The 15,153-nt window shown below is 42.7% G+C and overlaps 1 protein-coding gene across 1 annotated transcript in view; it reads right to left on the bottom strand.

Annotated features, from left to right (window-relative positions):
• Positions 1-6,039, bottom strand: part of niki (nimA-like kinase) — a 32,816-nt gene extending 26,777 nt beyond the window's left edge. The window contains exons 1-4 of the mRNA XM_067785395.1: positions 5,703-6,039; positions 4,002-4,158; positions 3,703-3,891; positions 1,054-1,192 (exon numbers count right to left, since the gene is read on the bottom strand). Coding sequence (XP_067641496.1) covers positions 1,054-1,192; positions 3,703-3,891; positions 4,002-4,158; positions 5,703-6,027 — 810 coding nt within the window. The 5' untranslated portion in view covers positions 6,028-6,039. The remainder of the gene's footprint in view (positions 1-1,053; positions 1,193-3,702; positions 3,892-4,001; positions 4,159-5,702) is intronic.
• Between the last annotated feature and the right edge of the window lie 9,114 nt (positions 6,040-15,153).

Here is a 15,153-nt window from a genome sequence, read left to right as displayed (position 1 = left end):
AACGGAGAGGTTAATGAAAGGAAAGGAGTGAAAGGAGAATAGTGGAAAGGGAGCTAGTGGGCAGGAAACTGAGAAGCGGGCGGGAGGTGGGAAGAAGTGGAAGAGGAAGAGCGCACAGTGGTCGGTCTTATATGCAGTTGGTGGCCAAAAATACTTCCAGTTGAGATATCAACGTGAAACTTTGGCCACGGCTTTAGAAATATGTAAGAATTATTTTTTCATAAAACTTGTGCGAGTGATACCTTCATACCGACCCACAACCACCCACTTTCACCGCATGCATACAAAAAGTAAGTATATGTGGGGGGAAAAGTGTGTCTATCGAAAATACAATGTTTAATAGGATTAAATAAAGAAATTAAAGCTATTAAAAGATCTTGGATACATAACAAAAACAAAACAACAAATACACATAAAAGTTTACATATGCATATCGTCGACTGGATAAAATAATGTCGTATGTTACATGTGAGCACATATAACATACGACAATAATCAATAATTTATCAGGGTGACCCTATCAGAAAACTGTCGGAAAACATAGTTAGTGGCAGCTGATATTAACACTTTAGAATCATAAAACTTTGACTAATAATAGGATATAAGTCCCAAAGTGAGGATCGGTGAGGAACCCTCCTAAAACTTTAACTGAAATTTAAATATTTGTGCAAATAAACACTAATAAAAGCACTGGTGAAATTTTAAATAACAACAAAAAAAGCTAAAGACACTAAAATTATTTCGAAATGAAGTAAATACCTTTGACTTCAATATTCATTTTTATTTATTTACAATGATATTTTATGTACTTTTAAATAGCTTAAACTTGCAATTTATTTTCAACTTGCTCACACTGCAAAAACCAACTAATACCATAACCTCAATTTTGAAGCTATTCCTAAAGAGTACAGTTCGAATACAACAAAATCAAATATACCTTTTCAAATGACACATTTGGTGACAAACTTTTCACTTTGATTTTTTCATTTTTGCCCTATGGAACCGACCACTGTGGAGTGGAAGATCATAAATACATACAAATAAAAACCTTACCATTTCCGGACTAAAGTAGTATGGAGTTCCCAATACAGTTTGCGCCAAAACTTTTGTATTCATTATTTTTGATATGCCAAAATCTCCAATCTTAACAATGCCACGCTTACTTAGAAACACATTTGCGGTCTTAAGATCTCTAAAAAAAAAAAGAAAAAACTGTATGTATGCTAGGTACATCAAAGCTTTAAATTGACGCCTAGGAACCCTAAAGAAACTAGGTGCTAGGTGCTTATGGCCAAACATATCATCATCATTATTAATTGGATCTTAACCGCCTAAGCGATTTTGGACGTTTCGAAAGAAGTCACGCAAGCTATCTCTGTTTCGCGACAACTGACGCCATCAAGCACCAAGTGAGCTCAAATCTTCCTCCACCTGCCTTTCCAACTCAGCAGAGGTCTCCCCGTTTTGGTCGGAGCGTCTTCATTTATTCGCATAACATGGCTTAGCCAGCGAAGCTTTTGAGTGTTTTTGGCTGCACTGTCTTTATATCATCTTTCATACAGCTCAGTGAAAATGGTTTTCAGTTACTGATCGTAAAACGTAATACTGGCTGGTGGCAAAAAAAAGTTTTTGGCTTATAAGATCTTTGTTTTGAGCAGTTATCCAATCACCATGCTTTTCCTTTATCTTACTCTCTTCTTCCTCTCCCTTAAACGTTTTTCCCGCCTATCTTACTCGGCTCTATAGGGAATATGCTCTAGGAGTATTCTTAGACATTGCAGGGGCTTTCAATAGTGTTTCTAAATAGGCGATTATGGATGGTCTTAATTACATTAAAGTACATCCAGCCTTAACGAGATGGATAGGATGCATGTTAAATTGCAGGAAGATTACATCAAAATGACGTTGCAATTAGCTCTTTGGTGGATCGGGCGCTTCGGGATATTCATACCAGGGCATCAAATGTCGGGTTGAAAGTCAACGCGGAGAAGACGGATATGGTATTGTTTACAAAGAGGTACAAGGTCCCAAATTGGATCAGGCCTAAGTTAGGAGGGGTGACCCTACAGGAAAAACCTTGCACAAAATATCTAGGAATCATCCTAGACAGTAAGCTGTCATGGAAGCTCAACGTGGAGGAGAGGGTGAAGAAGGTACTTTATGCATGTAAAAGAATACTGGGGTATACGTGGGGCTTATCGCCATCTCTTTCTCAATGGGTTTTACAGCTATTGTAAACCCTATTCCATACTATGGAGTTCTTGATTTGGTGGAAAGCCACACAAAAAACAAGCTACATAAAAAAAATAGAGGGGGTATGCAGACTATCAATGCTTAGCATTACGGGAGCCCTGAAAACAACTCCGACGGCTGCACTGTATGCCATTCTGCACATTTCATCTGGTAGCAAAGAACATAGCGTTAACAACTGCAGCCAGGCTCGGTGCCTCGGGGCAGCTTGAGCGCCGACCATACGGCCATAGTAGTACCGTCATCAATCACAAGACGAACAGACTACCTGTTTCCCTATCTGCGCTTCGAGGGCGATCTTAAGGCCACAATAGAGGTGGACGGTTGGCGCAAGGGTGCTCAAATGGCGGACGAGGCGATACATGTATACACAGATGGTTCCAAAGTAGTGGAAATATTAGGTTCGGCGGTATACTGTGCTGATCCGGAAATAAACAGATCCTACAGGTTGCCGGATTACTGTAGCGTTTTCCGGAAATAGTAGCCGTAACCAAAGCAGTAGAAACCCTGGAAGAGCATAGCTTAAGCTGCAACCGTGTTAACTTTTATATTGACAGTCAAGCAGCAATTAAGGCAATAATCTCGCATAGCGCAGCATCTAAATGCGTGTTAGAGTGTAAGCAGTCCCTGGAGAAAATCGGGGCAGGGAGAAGCATACATCTATATTGGGTCCCAGGGCATATGGGAATAGATGGGAATGAAAAGCGGATGAACTAGCTAAAAAGAGCGCATCCCTTGAAGCTTGCTCCGTAGACGTTCCAATTAGACTGGGCGAGATTAAGCGAAGGCGAGAGGTGCACATTATCGACCAAGCGGAAAATGCGAGGGTTCAAGCGCGGGGCTGCAAAGTGTCGAAGATTATGTTTAGGTCTTACGAGAACAACCTTAGACTAACAAAGTTGCTTCTATCATTAAACAGAGAGGACTGTAGACTCATAAGGGGTATTCTAACTGGACACTGCCTTCTGGCGTCAAATGCCTTTAAATTAGGCTTGGTCAGTGATAGCAGATGTAGGAAGTGCGGACTGGAGGAGGAAATGATCGAGCACGTTCTGTGCTCGTGCCGTGCGCTTGCCAGGCTAAGACTCCAGCTATCAGGAGTAATACAGCTGTCAGATCTAGAAGCAGCAAGTGGCTTAAGTCCTAGGAAGCTTCTAGCCTTTTCCAAGAGGACGGAGTTATTTTATAACATAGGTCCTGGTTTTTGATAGGATTTTTCAGTTTGGTCGTTAAAACAAACTTCTGGTAACACTACGCACTCATTCAGTCTATGTGAGGTCCTCATGGACCTGCCAGTTCAACCTTCCTTAACCTTACTCGGCTCACTTTTTTCATCCGTTTCATTTCTCAGTAAATCTTTCTCCTTTTCCTCTTACTTTTTCTGCTCTTTCTCTTATTTAAGTTTGGTATTATATTTTAAAATTGAATACGAATGTTTTAAAAAATTCTCACCGATGTAATATATTTTCAGCATGCATATAATTGATAGCACTAGAGATCTGCTCAAACACGGCAATTATATAACGTTCGGAAAAATAATCTTTCATTGGACGTTCCGCTATAACTTGTGCAAGGGTACCACCATCAGCGTATTCCATTTCGATAAGCAAAGTATTGTCCCTTATGAAACTTCCAAGGTAACTTAAAATAACAAACACAATTTAATTATAAATTTAGTTATTCTAAAAAGTAAGTCATATCCAAATATTTTGGACAAAGGTAACTTAAATCTGAAATTGGGTGTACATTACCTTATTATATTTGGATGATGAAGTTTCGAAAATACATCCACCTCATTCATAGCCAAATCTCTTTCGGAAGGCGTTAAGTCGGCTAAATTAATCTGTTTAAAAACGATATGATGATTATCGACTCTACGTCGATATAATATTGCCACACCAAAAGAGCCTTAAAAAAAATAATTTAGTATATTGTGGCGAATGTTGACATCACTAGACTGTTACTGAATAATCACGCAACAACAAAAACATTAAGGCGAGCCACACTGGTGTACACGAACACATAAATCATCATTTATACACATACATAGAAGGCGCCGGAGAGCTATCTCACACACACAGATGTAGTCATCAGCCGAAGTTGTTACTCACACATATGCACGCATATATGTAGCTCAATTACCAAGAGTTACAGCAGTTCTACAAGGCGAAATGTCTAGACTTTAGTAGAAATATGTGAATGAAGCAACGGAGAGTATAAAAGCAGCGCGGGCTGAGTAATCAGTTTTCATTTAAGCACGCCTTTGGTTGTGAAGTATAAGTGTTATTGTGAAGTACTCTCAAAGTAATCTAATAAAGACCATTTTGCATAATTGAATATTGGAGTTATTTATTCAACGGTTTAGCGATTCGAACGTTAGCAGAAGGTTTAGAATAAGCGAAATTCCCCTAAATTCGTTACAATATTTTAGATATCATTATTCTGTGAACCTATACAAAGGGATGAACGAGTACGTACCCCTCAAAAACTGCGTCTAGTTTGAAATGAGTCCGTCATGATTTCTACGCTGTGCGAACATAGACAGTTTTGATCTTTTTATATGAGATCAACTTTGTTTGGGCATGCCCAATAGAGATACAAATTGTAACTTTTTGCCCACCTTGTAACCCAACGGCTACTGTCAGGCAGGCTATATTTGCTTGCTAACCGGCGCGGTCAGACGGAAAGTTGATCTTATCATAGAAAAGAGGGGACTGTAGGCTAATGATGGGTACTGCCTTCTGGCATCACATGCTTTCAAATAAGGTATAGTTAGCAATAGCAGATGTAGGGAGTGCGGATTGGAGGAGGAAACGATCGAGCACATTTTGTGCTTGTGACCTGAGCTATTAGGAGTGATACAGCTATCAGATCAGGAAGTAGCATAGGTCCCAGAAAGAGCTTCTTATATTTGCCAAGAGTATGGAGTTATTTTATAACATAGGTTCAGGTTTCTGATAGGGGTTTTCAGTTTAGTCGTTGGAAAAACTTCTGGTAAGATTATGGACTGAATGGTCTATGTGAGGTCCCCAAGGATCGGCCAGTTCAATTGAACCTCACGTTTAATTAAGAAAATAAAAGAAGCAAATTTCAAATGCAACCCAACGTCTTTTTGCGATCGAATATAAATGTTTGACCATTACGATTTATTCGCTACATTCATTGAATCATAATACCAAGACACGAGTGTTTAGTTAAGACACGAGTGCTTGGTCAATGGAATGCGTAGTCAGTGCCCAGGCTGGGAATAGTGTTAGTATTGTTGCTGTTATAACCATTACAAATTTGACGTTGTGACTATTTCATATGGTCATAACTTCAATTAACTTTGTGATCATTTGAAGTGGTTGCAAGGTCAATTGACGGTATGGCCGTTGACCTTACAACATTACACTGAAGTGTGCTATCTAGATTTGATTTTTGTTTTGCTTTCTTGTGTTTTATTAACTCACCTTGTCCCACAACTTTAAGTTTTTCATAATTATTCAACTCGGCACCAATAATATTTGTTGGATCATTAACGCTTTTCTTCGGTGTTGCAGTCACAATGGATTTGGACTCCGGAATTTGATTTTTCTTTTCAATTTGTTCAGCCTTTAACAGCGATGATGAGTCGGTTATTGTAAAAACTTTAGGCTGCATAAGTCCATGAAATGTTGCACGTTTCCTTGAACGTGAGGCAAAAGCAATTGAGGATGAATTACCAAATATAGACGAATCTGAAACTCGTCCATTAAAAAGTGGTAAAGAATTAGCTTTTGCTCGAAATTTTTCCATTTTTATGCAACTATACACTGTTTGCGGCTAAAGAACAACATTGACGATGAAAAAAGAAAATGAAAAATCGAATGGCTAATGACCGACGTAATTGTTGTGGTCATTTTGGTTACCTAGCAATTTTTATCAGCTTAGTCATAACCAATTTAAGAAGCGATAGAAAATTGCTTCACCTGTGTGCTTGTGTTGTTGTATAAAAATAATTGCTATAAATAAATAAGTAAACAAGTGTTCGGCCTAACATTTATATACAGGAGGTGCGTTTGCCTCATATAGACTGCATGTGTCCGTACCGTTAACATAAGCCTTGTTATAAAAAACTAGGTCCACTTAGGAAACGCCAGAAGTATCCTAAAAACTACCTTACTTGATGTTCTTAGATCGAAAAATTGTACCACTTCTCATAGCTGGCGCCTTCTTATGGTGGCATCAGAAGACGTTTCGACTTTGTTACTTAAATATTGTAGGACTTGCACTGACCTAACTGACCTCCTTGTTGACTGCGAGGACGAGAAAACCGCAAGGTGGATCGAGGAAGTATTGCCAACACTCGAGGGGTGGACAGGGACACAATTATGCACAAGGCGCGGAGATGACATACCGCCCACACATAATGTGACAATATTCCTCCCCAGGAGTGGGGACCGCCCCAGAGAATTTGCGATCCGGCTCCTCGCTAACCAGAACGAGGGCCTTAAGACGCAGAGGTGGCGCGTTATAAACAGTAGCGCGTAAGAAACGGGCCTACGTCTCGACGTGGGCATTGATGAAGAATCCTACCAGCTCACACGTAGGAATGGATTCAAGCTGCACTACAGGTACGGCTTGATCCAAGTAAGACCCTGGAGGCAGAAGCTACCAGGGAATAGTGAGCGGCAGGAAGACAAGGCGGTAGAGGGCGTCGACATAGACAAGATGTCGGACGCGAGCACCGACACCATCAGGGCTCGTCTGACTACAAACTCTCCTACCGCAACGAGTAATAGCGATGAGGTCGCGGAAAAAACGGACAAACAAATACCCACCACACAGGAGCTCATTGAGGGCTTGGACCTCCAAGAGCTGGCACTGGACAAGCGGGATGATAGCGAAAGCGGGCTGTCGGATTACGACGACCCGATGAGGCCGGCCGGGCCAAAATGACCGGCTTAAGCATGCAAATAGCCCAGATCAACCTCCACCACGCCACGATACGACCTATTGGTCCTGAGCCGTTCCTGCCAGTAGGTCCGCAGGACATTAGGGGGCATCCACTAGTAGAAGAAAGGGAAAAGAGGGAAGAACACTGGCGTAATATGCCAGGCCTGAGACAATCTAAGCTACTGTTAGGGGGTTACTGCACAACTCGATACAGGGCATTTATAGGCCTCTCGAAATATAACCTAAGAATTCTAATAGCTATTCTTACAGAACACTGTGGACTGAACAGCCACATGCAAAAGCTGGGTATAATATCGAACAACACATGCCGATTTTGTGATCGATCAGCGGAGACGGCGGACCATATCCTCCGGGAGTGTGATGCAATCTCAAGACGTAGGGCTAAGTTTATGGGCTCACCATGGCCAGAACATTCTCACATCAAATCCCTCAAGCCAGGTGAACTGCTAGGGTTCATCAGAGGTGTCGGCTTGGATGAGGTGTTGTGAAGCAGATGAGGGCACAATAGACCAATGGTCGCAGTGCGATCCTCAATTAATTATCTATCTATCTATCTATCTACCTGACTGACACTTTGCATTTTCTAGCTCGTTTTGACCCTTTCCGGAATTGATTGTGATTGGGGGAACCCAATATAGAAGTGAGTGTATCCCTGTTCCAATTCGGAATGTGTAAAATGGCATATTGTAACGAATTTAGGGAATTCAGATTTTTATGCACCTTCTGCTAACGTTCGAATCGCTAAACTATTGAATAAATCACTCCAAAATTCAGTGTTGCAAACTGGTCTTTGTTTAGATTACTTTGGGAGTTGTACTTCACAATTATACTTCACAACCAATAGCGTGTTTAAATCAAAACTGATTAGTCATTCCTCAGCTTGCGCTGCTTTTATACTCTCTGTTGCCACGTCCGCATAATTCTCCAAAGGTCTAGACGTTTCACCTTCTAGAATTGTTGTACATATCTCATGCGTGGTTAGTTACCAGCTATATACATGTACATATATCTGTAGTCCACACTTCTCCCATTGCCATATGCGTGTGTATGTGTGATTAACTACTTCGGCTGATGACTATATATTTGTGTGTGTGAGATATCTCTTCGTCGCCTTCTACACAAGAGTGGCTGCTTTATTGTTGTTGTGCATTTATTTAGTAGCAGCTTAGTGATGGTAATATGCGTCACAATATAGTACTCTTGTCGGAGTAGCTCTGTAAGCTTCTCTTATTTTGAGCATTCATAATCTGCATGTTACTTACATGCATATCACATGAAATCTTTCTTTACTGTCTCCTCTTCATAGAGCGTACACTTGATGTCTAGAACGACTCATTGATAATTTATACTATGTTCCTCGTGCGTGGTTACACCTCCTAGCTTAAGCCTAATCCCGGAATGTGAGACTACTGACCACTGCTCTGCTCGTCCACTCATCAACGAAGACCAACTAAACTGCACTATGACGAGATAAGTTGCAGCTGATATTGAATCACGCATTTTTTACGGGTATGAAATGGTCATAAGAAATGATTTGACTTAAAGCACGAGACTTGTCGGGTATATTTTTTGTCTATTTATGGAGTTCAGAGACGGCGCCACTTGGTACGGGAGTGTTAAATCCGATAATATTATCTTAGTTAATGTTACTGCTCTTGATGTATGCACCACTCTATACTAAAACTATATCCAGCACTTTTGATACCCATCTACAGACATTGAAAGAATAAAAAATCTAGTTCTGGAGCGAAACTGGTGTGTATCTCCAAAACCTTGAGTGAGTGTCTCTATCCCTACATTTCCAAATATTTTGGGCTTTTTGTGTAGATGTGGTACAGGATCTTTTTACCTAATTATAATACATTTTTCCGGAAGTAGACATTTTTCCTAAGAAAACTCGTTTGTTTGCTTAAAATTAGAGACAGAAAATTTTGTTTAAATCATATACTTAGTTCTCAAAAAGTCCTTATCAACCCTTTTTTCTTGTTGCTGTTGTTGTAGGACACTCCCCGAAGGCCTTGGGGAGTGTTATCGCTGTTGATGGTCCTTTGGCGGATGCAGATGCGGTACGTTCCGATAACAAGCACCATTAAGGCAGCAGCCCGACCATCTCGGGCCATACAACCCTACCACCCCCAGATCCATGAGGAACTTGGGTCGCCAGAGCCTAGGCAGTTAAAGTAACAGGATTCGCCACGGGTGGGTGAGGTTGACAATTGGGTTGGAGAAGCTATATTTTGCGCTGGCAACACCTTGAAATGGTTGCGCTACACAACCCCTTGAATTAATTTGGTGTTTTAGTCGCTGCTTACGACAGGCATACCTGCCGCGTGTATATCCTAAGCCCCCAAACGCGCTGGAATTTTTTTCCTTCGTGTTAATTAGCTGAAAAAATACAGAATTTTCATTTCTGAAAATATACTAATCCTGTACATGGAATACATATGTATGTAAATATAAGTAAACTGGGGTAAAGTTCCATGCATAAACATTGCTTTAGATAACCTCTGCATACATTTTTCTATATATGTATGTAAAATAATAGCCTTTACCCGCGGCCCCGACCGCAAGGAGAAAAGAAAAAAATATATCTGCTATTCACGTTAGCCTGCTAATCAAGTTCTCTGTTTAAAAATTGTTTCTGTCAATGTATTTTATTTTTTTAATAGAGTAAAAAAAGAACTAAATGAGCTGATAACCTGAAAGGCACGCTTACATGAATAGCACAATTGAGTTCTTTCAAATTAAAAAATACATTTTGTATATAAGTTAAATTAATTGATATGACAGGGGTGAAAGAATTACTACTCATAGAACAAAGGAGTGAAACTACAATTAGCTAGGTAGGTAGGTTGAACTGGCCGGTCCATGAGGACCTCACATAGACTGATTGAGTCCGTAGTGTTACCAGAAGTTTGTTTTAACGACCAAACTGAAAAACCCTATCAAAAACCAGGACCTATGTTATAAAATAACTCCGTCCTCTTGGCAAATACTAGAAGCTTCCTAGGACTTAAGCCACTTGCTGCTTCTAGATCTGACAGCTGTATCACTCCTAATAGCTGGAGTCTTAGCCTGGCAAGTGCAGGGCACGAGCACAGAACGTGCTCGATCGTTTCCTCCTCCAACCCGCACTTCCTACACCTGCTATCACTGACCAAGCCTAATTTAAAGGCATGTGACGCCAGAAGGCAGTGTCCAGTCAGAATAGCCGTCATGAGTCTACAGTCCTCTCTTTTTAATGATAGAAGCAACTGTGTTAGTCTAAGGTTATAAGACCTACACATAATCTTCGACACTTTACAGCCCCGCGCTTGAACCCACGCCTTTTCTGCTTGGTCGATCATGTGCACCTCTCGCCTTCGCTTAATCTCGCCCAATCTAATTGGGACGTCTACGGAGCAAGCTTCAAGGGATGCGCCCTTTTTAGCTAATTCGTCCGCTTTTTCATTCCCATCTATTCCCATATGCCCTGGGACCCAATATAGATGTATGCTTCTCCCTGTCCCGATTCTCTCCAGAGACTGCTTACACTCTAACACGCATTTAGATGCTGTGCTATGCGAGATTATTGCCTTAATTGCTGCTTGACTGTCAATATAAAAGTTAACACGGTTGCAGCTTAAGCTATTCTCTTCCAGGGTTTCTACTGCTTTGGTTACGGCTAATATTTCCGCTTGGAAAACGCTACAGTAATCCGGCAGCCTGTAGGATCTGCTTAATTCCGGATCAGCGCAGTATACCGCAGACCCTACTCCTTCCACTATTTTGGAACCATCGGTGTACACATGTATCGCCTCGTCCGCCATTTGCGCACCCTTGCGCCAACCGTCCACCTCTATTGTGGCCTTAAGATCTCCCTCAAAGTGCAGGTAGGGAATCATGTAGTCTGTTCGTCTTGTGACTGAGGACGCTATACTACTATGGCCATATGGTCGGCGCTCAAGCTGCCCCGAAGCACCGAGCCTGGTTGCGGTCGTTAATGCTTTGTTCTTTGCTACCAGGTCTACAGGTGGAATGTGCAGAATGGCATACAGTGCAGCCGTCGGGGTTGTTTTCAGGGCTCCCGTAATGCAAAGCATCGATAGTCTGCATACCCCCTCTAATTTTTTGAGGTATGTTGTTTTTTGTGTGGCTTTCCACCAAACAAGAACTCCATAGTATAGAATAGGGCTTACAATCGCTGTAAAAACCCAATGAGAAAGAGAGGGCGATAGGCCCCACGTACACCCCAGCATTCTTTTACATGCATAGAGTGCCGTTGAGGCCTTCTTGACCCTCTCCTCCACGTTGAGCTTCCATGACAGCTTACTGTCTAGGATGATTCCTAGATATTTTGTGCAAGGTTTCTCCTGTAAGGTCACCGCTCCTAACTTAGGCCTGGTCCAATTTGGGACCTTGTACCTCTTTGTAAACAAGACCATATCCGTCTTCTCCGCATTGACTTTCAGCCCGACATTAGATGCCCAGGTATGAATATCCCGAAGCGCCCGATCTATCAAAGAACTAATCGTTGGAAGGCATTTTCCACTTATGACAATTGCAACGTCATCTGCGTAAGCCGTAAGTTTTACGGGTCCCTCATCGAATTGCCTGAGCAGTTGGTTGATGACCAGTGTCCACAGCAGAGGTGATAGCACCCCTCCCTGCGGCGTGCCCCTGTCCACTGATTTCGTGGCCTCGTACAATCCCCATTGTGATGTAATCTTTCTGCAATTTAACATGCAGCCGATCCATCTGATTAAGGCAGGATGTACTTTAATGTAATTAAGACCATCCATAATCGCCCATTTTGCAACATTATTGAAAGCCCCGGCAATGTCCAAGAATACTCCTAGAGCATACTCCTTATATTCCAGGGATTTCTCTATGCTTATTACCACCCTATGCAATGCGGTGTCTACCGACTTGCCTTTGGTGTACGCATGCTGTGTTGTGGAGAGCAGCTTTCCATCCACGTTGGACTTTATGTACACATCTATCAGCCTCTCAAAGGTTTTGAGCAGAAATGATGTTAAGCTAATGGGTCTATAGTCTTTGGGATACACGTGACCGATCTTCCCCGCCTTTGGTAGAAAAGCTACACGAGCAGTTCTCCAAGAGTGCGGAACATGATTCAGTCTTATGCACCCATCGAATATTATTTTAAGCCATTCCACGACCGCCCTGCTTGAGAATTGTAGCATGGCCGGGAATATACCATCTGGGCCCGGCGATTTAAACTTAGAAAACGTCTTCACTGCCCACTCGATCTTGGTATCGGTCACCAAGCCCGGCACCACTAGCTCCGTGATCGAAGTGTGAGTGATGTCTGCTGGTTCTTCTAAACCGTCTCCCGATGGGAAATGTGTATCGAGAAGCACCTCAAGGGATTCCTCACTATCACGTGACCATTCCCCGTTCTCTTTCTTTATTAGTCCCTGGACTATGTTTCCCTTTGCTAGGACTTTTTTCAACCGTGCTGTTTCACTGGAGCACTCTATGTCCGTACAGAAACTTTTCCATGAGTTTCTCTTCGCCCTGGTAATTTCACGCTTGTAGATCCTCAGTAGATCCCTGTACTCGTCCCGACACGCTTCGCTTTCCGCGGTCTTTGCGAGTTTAAACATTTCTTTTACCTGTCTTCTTAGAAGACTCAGCTCATTGCTCCACCATGGCGGCTTTGCTTTTCCTCTGAATCTTCTTAGAGGGCAAGCTTTGTTATACGCAGTCATAAGCGTCCTTGTTAGGAATTCATTCGACTCCTCCAGTTCCTCTACATTAGCAACCTCTTTGGGTTGTCCCAGTTTCGTTTCTACATGTTTCTGGAATTTAGTCCAATTCGTTGCCCTAGGGTTTCTAAAGGTTCCTCCCTTCTCTACCCTCTTTAGTGGGATGCTGAAGCTTATATACGCATGGTCGGAGAAGGATGGTCTATCGAGAACCATCCAATCATACCTTGATATATCACGCTCGGAGCTCAATGTAATATCCAGAACATTGCTGGATGTTGGACCAATGTATGTAGGAACATTTCCCCTGTTGGCTATCTGCAAATTGGTTTGCAGGATGTAACAAAATAGAGATTCGCCTCTCTCGTTCGTATCTGCTCCTCCCCACGCATTGTGGTGCGCATTTGCATCTGCGCCTATGACCAACCGCCCTTTGCGCCCTTCCTCCTGTACTAGCCTTTTGCACTCCATCGGTGGAACCTCCGCAGCATGGGCCATGTAGCAGGACGCCAGGATAAATGCCTGCTTATTCTTTTGCTCAACGGCCACCGCTACGAGATCCTCGGTGGTGTAATTAGGCAGCATATATGAATGCAGCTGTTTCCTTACCATTACTACAGCTCGCACCCGTCCTTCCGTTTGTGCGTAGTAAACGCCAAACCCGCGCGCGCTAAGTCCAGAAACCTTTCCTCCCGATGAGAGCCACGGCTCCTGGATCAGCGCCACGTCAAACGAACCCTCCTCAAGGGTTAGGAGGAGTTCGCTCGACGCCACTTTACTGTGTTGGAGGTTTATCTGTAGGACTCGCAGCACCATTGGGCTGTTTGTCCCCCTCCAGCACCTTCGTCTTGACGTCGTCGTCCTCCTCTTGCCCTTTTGGTTTAGAGTATTCGAGGCCCCCTTCAGCCCCTCGTGAATGTTGTGCCGTGTGTTCCTCTGTGCGAGTCACAGCACCATTTAGCGGTTGGTCCTCTTCTAGCACGTTCGTGGTGACGTCGGGGACCTCCACCTGTCTTTTTTCCCTTAGGCTTCTGAGGTCCTTTTCGACTTCGCCCACTTCCAGCGTGTTAGGATTTTTATCCTCGGGACTTCTTTTCCTGAGTCGCATGTAAAACCAAAGAGAATTTTTTAGGTGAAAATAGTTGGTTAAAATATTACAAAAAGTGTAATTACAGTTATAACAGTTCGTTACAGGATTCATTCAAAAATGAAAAATAGAACGAAAAAGCTGTGTTAGATATTGAAGATAAAACATACCGAATTTTAATTAAGAATAATTTGCAGCAAATCCATGGCCATAAAAATAAAATCTCATAATTTAAAAAGGTATGTGTGCTGAACTACCGGTTTCGAAGAGACCTAAAATGATTCCGGAAGGGTCCCAAAATGATACCAAAATAGTCACGAAATGATGCCGACGGGATCCCGGACAAATCACGAAAACCATCCAGAAATGATTTCTGAGGGTCCCAAAATGATCCCGAAATAGCCCGAAATGACCCTTACGGGTTCCCGAACGGGTCCCGTAAACTATCCAGAAAATATGCTGGAAGGGTCCCCAAATAATCGCGAAGTAGCCCCGAGACGACTCTGACAGAATCCAGGACGGATCCCGACGACAATCATGGAAGGGTTCCCAAATAGTCCCGATAAATTCCCGAAAACCTTACAGTAATGATCCCGGAAGGGTCGCGAAAGATTCCCAAAATAATCCCGAAAAAGTCCCGAAATGACCCAGACGGATTCCGAAAATCATCCAGAAATTATACCGGAAGAGTCCCCAAATGATCCCGAAATAACCCCGACGGGATCCCGAAAACCATCCACAAATAATCCCGTAAGGATCCCCAAATGATTCGGGAATAGTCCCGAAATAACCCTTACATGATCCCGGACATATCCCTGAAACTAACCAGAAATGATGCCGGAAGTGTCACCAAATTATACCAGAATAGTCTCGAAATGACCCTGACGGAATCCAGAAATGCTCACGGAAGGATATAGAAAATGTCCCGATATAACCCCGACGGGATCCTAGATGGATCCATCCAGAATTGATCGCGAAAAAGTCCCGAAATGACCCGGACGGATAGCGAAAATCATCCAGAAATGATGCCGGAAGGGTCCCAAAATCAGCCCGAAATAGTCCCGAAATTACCCTAATGGAATCCCGAAAACCATCCCAAAATGATCCCGGAAGGATCCCCAAATGATCCCGAAATGGTCCCAAAATGACCCTAACGGCATCCCGAAA

Source organism: Eurosta solidaginis, chromosome 1, assembly GCF_040869045.1.
Source record: "Eurosta solidaginis isolate ZX-2024a chromosome 1, ASM4086904v1, whole genome shotgun sequence".
Taxonomy (NCBI): domain Eukaryota; kingdom Metazoa; phylum Arthropoda; class Insecta; order Diptera; family Tephritidae; genus Eurosta; species Eurosta solidaginis.
The sequence above is the reverse complement of the archived record's forward strand: the minus strand, read 5'-3'. Positions and strand labels throughout refer to the sequence as shown.